The sequence below is a fragment of the Pipistrellus hanaki genome (assembly GCF_964339955.1).
Source record: "Pipistrellus hanaki genome assembly, chromosome: 3".
Taxonomy (NCBI): Eukaryota; Metazoa; Chordata; class Mammalia; order Chiroptera; family Vespertilionidae; genus Pipistrellus; species Pipistrellus hanaki.
In genome coordinates this window covers 84,606,995-84,614,488 of record NC_140505.1, presented here as the reverse complement: position 1 = coordinate 84,614,488, position 7,494 = coordinate 84,606,995, and the positions used below count along the sequence as shown (strand labels likewise).

At 40.3% G+C, this 7,494-nt stretch overlaps 1 protein-coding gene across 2 annotated transcripts in view; it reads right to left on the bottom strand.

Moving 5' to 3' along the window:
• Positions 1–1,465: 1,465 nt before the first annotated feature.
• MIPEP (mitochondrial intermediate peptidase) overlaps positions 1,466–7,494 on the bottom strand; it is a 186,993-nt gene continuing 180,964 nt past the window's right edge. For both annotated transcript variants that reach the window (XM_084879363.1, XM_084879365.1), the window contains one exon: positions 1,466–1,730. In XM_084879363.1, coding sequence (XP_084735489.1) covers positions 1,633–1,730 — 98 coding nt within the window. In that variant the 3' untranslated portion in view covers positions 1,466–1,632. The remainder of the gene's footprint in view (positions 1,731–7,494) is intronic.

Genomic DNA, 7,494 nt, shown 5'->3' with positions numbered 1-7,494 from the left:
CCTCCAGGCGATCTTTCCTTTTCCTGAACAATGTTTGTACATGAGCTCCCTATAGATTTTTCTCCTTTCTCTCCCTCATCTAAAAAGGGACTGTCACTGTTGGTGAATCTGAAAAGCAGCTTTTCAGATTTACCTATCACTGACTGGCAGGTGTATATCAATTTCTCCAATTCCACTCCTCAGAAAGAGTTAGCATTTGTGTAGTGAAAGTTTGTCAGGTAAGATTTTCCTTATCTTAGCTCAGACACGGTGACAAACAGGGTGGAGTACAGAAACAGCTAGACTCTTCCCCAGCACTGGTCCCCAGGCGCCTATTGCCAACATTACCCAAGCCTTGCCCTCCCTTCCCTACTTTGCTTTGGGTACAGAAGAGGCATCATTGCCAGGCCTGCCCAACTTCCTGCCTGAGGATTCTGTGTGGTGCAGTTTCCAAGTGTTCAGAGACTGAGAAATTCCAGAGGGGAGGAGCTGGAAGAGGAACAAAGGGCAGCGGGGGGGCTATCGTGTGAGCACTGCGTGGGTGGTATGCCAGCTGCTCTGCTTCTGGTTGGTGCACACTTTGGATATCTTGGTGTGAGCGGGGGTGGAGGGAAATGAAGGTGGAGGGAAATGTATCCATGTGTACTCAGCATGGGTGGGTCATTGGCATTTCTTCATCTGGTCTCATCTATTTCTGAGCTTGTAGAAATTCTTCCAGATTCTGTGAATCAGTTGAACATGTGTCCTAGTTTTGGGGATTTTTAATCTTGCCTTTGTGCAGCTTCATTGGTTATTCAATGAGAAGCAGGAAGAGGCTTCTAGCAGATGCCATTTTAAAGTCTATAATTAAATTCTTTTTGACTTTGATGGTGGGAAAACTCCATTGAATAGTTTCTTTCCTATTATTAACACACAGTGATATGGTGTGCAATAATGTAAGGCAGAGGGGTTCAAGATAAAGACAGGCATGATTTAAATCCCAGTTCCCTTATTTATCAGTTGCTGGATCTTGGCACATCAGTCATAAATTGGACCTGCACTTATTTTTGTAGATTAATAATCCAGCCAGAGAAGTATGAGTTCTGAGTCCATCTATGTAAGCCTAAACACTCAGAAGAAAATCAATGCAGTCAATAACAAGTACTTTGGAAATCACACTTGGTTTCTTGGTAGTTATAATATAAGGGACTCCTCAACTACATTTTCTAAGTCTAGTCTAGTGGTCTTAAGAAATGGTAATCACTTAAAAGAACTATATGTGTAATCTTTCTGAAGACTGCCACAAACTAAAATAATTTTGCTTTTAATGAAGTCTCTAATTTAATCAATTACAGATCAATGAAACTGATTTAAAAACTCAACAGGAAAGTGGCTGAACTAAGGAAATACCCAGACCTTAAATTTAATAATTCTCTATGCTCTAGTGTTTACTAGCTCACTGAGTGGATTTCCCTATGTTAAAAATATGCCAAAACAGACTAAAAGCTAGTTTAATTAAAATAATTATTTATTACAAGTTCCATCCATTTAAGATTTTTCAGAAATTATTACAGAAATGAATACTGACATCAGAAATGTGTGTTAACAGCTATAGCATTTACAACAAAGTTAATATCTATATGACTTTGACTTAAAAGATTCAAGGTGTTTCTGTCATTCAGAATCCATGAGGAAAGTTTCCAAGTCAAGATCCAAGTCGGAGACGAGGGCACTTACGAAGTCATCAATCGAAGGGCACTTCTGAAGCATACCTGTGAACAAAGAAAACATCATCTAACACATCACCCCAGATAATTAGGAGGAACAAAGACTGTACAAGTCAAATGTCTGGACAAAAGTAGATTGTGGATGTTAAAAATACACAAAGTACAGTTGGTGGGAGAACAGAGGGAGGAAGATGAATTCTGATGGAGAGATTCAGAGGCTGGGTTGGGGTCTGAATAGAATTTTGAAAGACAGGGAAGATTTAGGTTCAAATTAAAGCCTTTCAGGTGGAGAAAACAACAGAGGAAAGGGATAAGGGTGGGAAAATGCAAAATGTATGTTGACTACTAAGTAGTCTTGTGTGGCTGGATTAAAGGTGGAAGAGGCCCAGGGAGAGACAGAGTTCAGGGAGGGAAGGGTAACTGGGTCGAAGAGCAAGAGGAAAACCAATAACTTGTTATGTTTAGGTGCTGGACAGTGTGTGTGTGTGTGTGTGTGTGTGTGTGTGTTCAAGTGCAGGCCTTCTCACTTTAGTCAGCAGTGAGACACAGAGTTCAGGTGGGCCTAGCACTGTACACACCCAATCTAAGAACTTCTATTGCACCTTTGAAACCCACAAACAGGAGGGTGTTTTCTTCCCTGAATACACAGCAAAAAACAAATTTAGAAAAGCCCACAAACAGCTGAGATAATCCCACCCTGCTTCTTTTTAGACCTCTCATCACACCTTCCACCAACCTGGACAGGACTGTGACATCTGGGAAATAGCCCAAGGACTGCTTTGTATGGCGGACATAAACACAGCAACTCCAAACACATACTTGTAAGCCACCAACTAGACCTTGAGTAGCTAAGGACAATAATATTAAAATACTTCAACTATAGATCAAAATATTTTTATCCTCAGTCAAATTCAAATTCTAGTATCTTCATCTCAGGAAATATCTGAGAAATAAGGAGCAGCTACTTGAAGAAAATTCCATTGTTATGCCTTATTTGCAAAACTAAAGTTCAAAATACAATTTTGTTTTTAGAGTAAAATAATCTCAATGGATGAAAGAAGGCCTCTCCTCTGGCCCAGCTGTGTTAATGATTGAAATGTTGAATCTTTCCTGATTGCCAAAGCTGCACATTTCATGTCATATCTAGATGGGAGGTTATTACTTAAGTAGATGCAATCTGATGAATAAATCAGGTTTCAGGCCTTTCCTATGTGCCAAGTTTCTTAATAAAGAGAACAGTTGTAGGCAAAGTGGCTTTCAGTCAAATGAGTTAACCTATTATACCATTTTAGTTCTTTTAGTATGTGAAAGATTCTATAATTAAATGACTGGTTGTTTATGTTTAAATGACTAGAACTTTCAGGAGTTAAAACCCTTTTATTCAGAGCAGGTGTATTCAGTTACCCATGGCCCTCCTGTCCCTTTGAAGTGGTTCATTTGAACTCAACAGCCAATATAAATATGACCTTGCTCTGTCCTTCTTAGCAGACAGACCTAACTAGCACATATCCTTTTTCTGTTTCCCATCTTCAATCATTCCTGCATCTCAGAGAATAGCAATTGTGGCAAAAACAAAAGAAAAACATATACACTCATGGCATTTTTAAATAAAATCTGATCAAAGCTAAATGGTTTGGTAATTTTGTATGTTATGTGATTGCTAAAGATGAAGTTTCAAAAAAGAGGAAATCAGAGGGATAAAGAATAGTTACTGGGGCAAGAATTCTCTTGGTATATTGTTATGATATCCTCACTTTAATTAGGTTTAAATGTTTTGCAAGTGTGCAATTTCTACACAGAATTAAAAGAAAAACCAATGTTTTCAGGTACTTCAAATAATAAGAAAAAAATGAAGTCGCCTCTTATATATGCATACTAGAAAACTTTCCAAAACTCTTTGATTTTTAAAAAAAGCTGACAAAAATGTCCCATTTGTCTACAAGTCTTAATCTTCTAAGGGTAATGACTAGACTTGCAGTTTCTTAGGAGCCCCTGGAAAAGGTTGGAGCTATTTAGTCCGTAAGTGGGTGGAGTTTACAAACATATTTCACTGTGGAAATCACCCAAATCAGTGAGCTACATAGATTGATTTTGCCAAAAGGACTGAAACAAACAATGACGACTTTACAACTCAAAAAAGAAAAGTGTTGACAGCAAAGTAAGAAAGACAAAATTGCACTAGGATGCACAATGCACATAGTTAATACAAAGGAAAGTATGGTTTTATCTATATGCCCTCCTCAGAGGGATAGAGAGTATATATAATGAGTAGCTGAAGACTGATGATTTAATTTATTTTTCTCCTTATTCTACCTGAGAGGCAAATGGGCTAATAAAAGCTGGTACAAGCCAGAACATTTTCATCTAGACTGCTCTGCTCAAACTAGCATGTTTCATAACCTTAAAGTACTAGGGCAATTATTGTAGGCCTGATGAAAATAAATTATGATAGCAAAAGGATTCCAAGACTGGCTTTTGAAGCAGTAAAGGCTTCCAAATTGTCCTATGTGCTGTTCTCTCGAGTGACTGTGGACATAGAGCTGGGAATAAAGTGAGGATAAAAATTCCTACTCTAGAAAGACTGCCATCAACAAAACAACAGTGATTATGGAAGCTATCTGTTGAGCATTTACTGAGTGCCAGGCAAGTGCTAAGAATATTGGCTGATCTGATCCTTAAAACACATCTGTGGCCGAAACCGGTTTGGCTCAGTGGTAGAGTGTCGGTCTGCGGACTGAAAGGTCCCGGGTTCGATTCTGGTCAGGGGCATGTACCTCAGTTGCGGGCACATCCCCAGTAGGGGGTGTGCAAGAGGCAGCTGGTTGATGTTTCTCTCTCATCGACGTTTCTAGCTCTCTATCTCTCTCCCTTTCTCTCTGTTAAAAATCAATAAAATATATTTAAAAAAAACAAAAAAACAAACAAACAAACAAAAAAAACACATCTGTGAGGAACCCATCTTACAAATAAGACAATGGAACAAGAACAGGTCAAATAACTGTGGTCAGCAGTTAGACATGAGCACAGCAAGGACATGGGCCAGGTAAAGAAGGTCACCAGGGCAAAAGGCCCTGGGTGCCTAACAATGGACAATTGTAGGGTGGGACCTTGTCCCTAGGGTGACCTTTCCTGCTCTAGCATATATCTGGTCATGCGATTTGGACCAGTACCTCCTGACCTTCCCTCCCTAGAGATAACATCTATGCCTAAAGTTGTATTTCAACTCCAGGCCCAAAGCAACAAAACCAGCTACAGCTGACCTCAGGACCAGCTGCACTGAATAATGACCCCCTGCCTGGGTGTCCACCAAACCAATCAATCTGACTTAGACCCTGAAAGGACACACCTGGAAAACTTGTATTGAGATCTTCCCCTAAAATCTCTCCCCTTAAAACCCTTGGGACTGAGGACCCAGCATGGTCCCTTCTCTCCCCCCCCCCCCTGCGTCCCCCCGCACTCCCCCTCCCCCCCACCCGCCCCAATCCCCTCAGGCATGTTACCATTACCTTCCTCTCTTCCAAGGGCCTTCCTTTGCTCTATAACTTGTTTCATCAGCACACTTCTACAAATTACTTCTACTTCTGTAATTTTTCAAGTAAATGTTCTTTTATATTTTGCATCTTGGCTCTGAATTCGTTTTTAGCCAGAGCTCAAGTACTAAGGTTGCTGAACCCAGGTCTGGCCTGACCCCACCCGTCTAACATCTGGTGCTGTTCCTGTAGCCCTAGACACAACTGTGAAGTTTCTCTGTTGTGCCCTGGCAGTCTGGCTCTAGAGCCCATACCCTTAAAGCATGGAGACATATTGAAATTTTGTAAAATAATACACAACCTTAAAAAGTCCATATTTAAATATCAGCATCCTGGATATGACCACAACCAAATGTGTGGAGAAATTCCAGAAAACAAAAAATGTCTAATAGATTGCTAATGTCACCCATGCCTATATGGACCCAACTCATTGTACTACTGCCTTGAAGACAGAACCAAAATGCCCATTACCTTTTGGGCACTATGGAGTACACTTTATGAGCAGTCACAACTATGTACTATGTTACTGGAGGTAGGGAACAGGGAACACGGTGTGCAGCCTCTGCTGGAAAGGCAGTAAGGTGGTACAGGCAACATGGCTTTGCCCAGCCGTGACTGGGACAGGCCCTTGTGTCATGACAAAAGCCTCTTCCTCTAATGGCACAATAGCCAGTCACGCTTGGCTGATGCAGGAATTCTTTTCTGGGCATAATACTGGGAGAAACAAGTGCCTAAGAGTTTTGCACTTAAAGATGTTTTCTGGGTGGCTTCCAAGTATCCATGGTAACCCTTTGCAAACAGAAGCCCTTACATGTTTAAGGGACTTTTAGCCATGCATATTTCTATGCTTTCACCAAGAAAAAATTCTGTCAGCCCCAGGAAAACTTCAATACATGTATAAAACTGCAAGTTCACACCCTGTTATTTTGTAATATGTAATACAGAATCTAACCAGACCATCATTTAAACATCTACAAGTACTTGGCATAAACTCTTTAACCTTTTGAGTACCTATTTAGATGTACAATTAATACAACTGTTTGAAAACCTGATTGAGAACTACTGGTTGGCAGTTTGATTATGTCTCTAAGCCAACCTGAAAATGATGGACTCTTTCTAGTCTCCTTTCCTAAGCACCTGGGTGAAATGCTCTCTGTGTCATTTAATTTTGAGAATATGAGAGATTATTGGCATAACAAAAACATTAATGTTATTTTAAGCTTTGGAAGAGAAGTAGAATAGTTAGATCTCCTAATGCTTAACATCAACCCAAGGTACCCAATCAAACAAAACTATAGTTGAGTTTGATCAAGGTTTAGTGAAAGCAAAGAAGTATGAGTTGAAGTAACTAAGAGAAACTTTGTAAGGGTTTTTATATCTAAGCATTCATTCACTCATTCACTCTACGTGTATCTGAGTACCTAATGTAAACACAAGGCTGGCAAAAAGATCACATTATTTATTTGGAGGAAACTATGTATAAAAATCACTAGGAATCCTTCTTCTAGAAACAATGCTCTCATGGTTCTAAATGTGTAAAGTTCAGACCAACAAACTGGGGTCACCTGGGAACCTGCTGGGAATACACATTCTTGGTCCCCACCCTAGACCTACGGAGTCAGCACCCGGAGGTCTATGTGGCAATGCGTCCGCCTGGTGAGTCTGATGGACCTGAGGATATGGAAAATGAGGCAAAGTTTCTCTCAATTGAAAACTATAAACTGAAAATATTGAGCAAGAAATATTTATTGTTTTTTATTTAACTAAACTAAAAAAATATTTCTCAAATGAAACAGAAACTATTTTATGAAACAAAAATAGGATTGTTTGGGACACTGTTCAGAGTTGTCCCAAAGAGGTGACAGAGCTGACTGGAAAAGCACCTAAAAGGATCCTGTGGCTTTGGCATGCAAATAGCCTTAACCTCTGGGAGGAGGAGGAAGCCAGAAAGGGAGCTGGCGCCAGCAGTGAGAGGACGGGGAACACTATGACCATGGACTTGCTTGAGAAGTCACCCAGACAGGAAGTCAGCAGCAATATTCTTATTTTAAAAAAGGAGCAGAGTCTATTTTGATTACTAGAACCCTGAGAGAAACAGTGCTTTGTGTTTTTCAGTTATTGACTCTTTTGTAAGGAAAACTCAGAAACACGTCTAAGAAGCTTCTTTAACGCAGCAATTCTGGCTGTTCCGAGCCTGAGGCCTATAACCAAACCTAGTCAGGCAGGAGCCCAGAGGGAGCCCAGGGTCAGCACAGGCACTGGGGTCTATGGGAATGTCA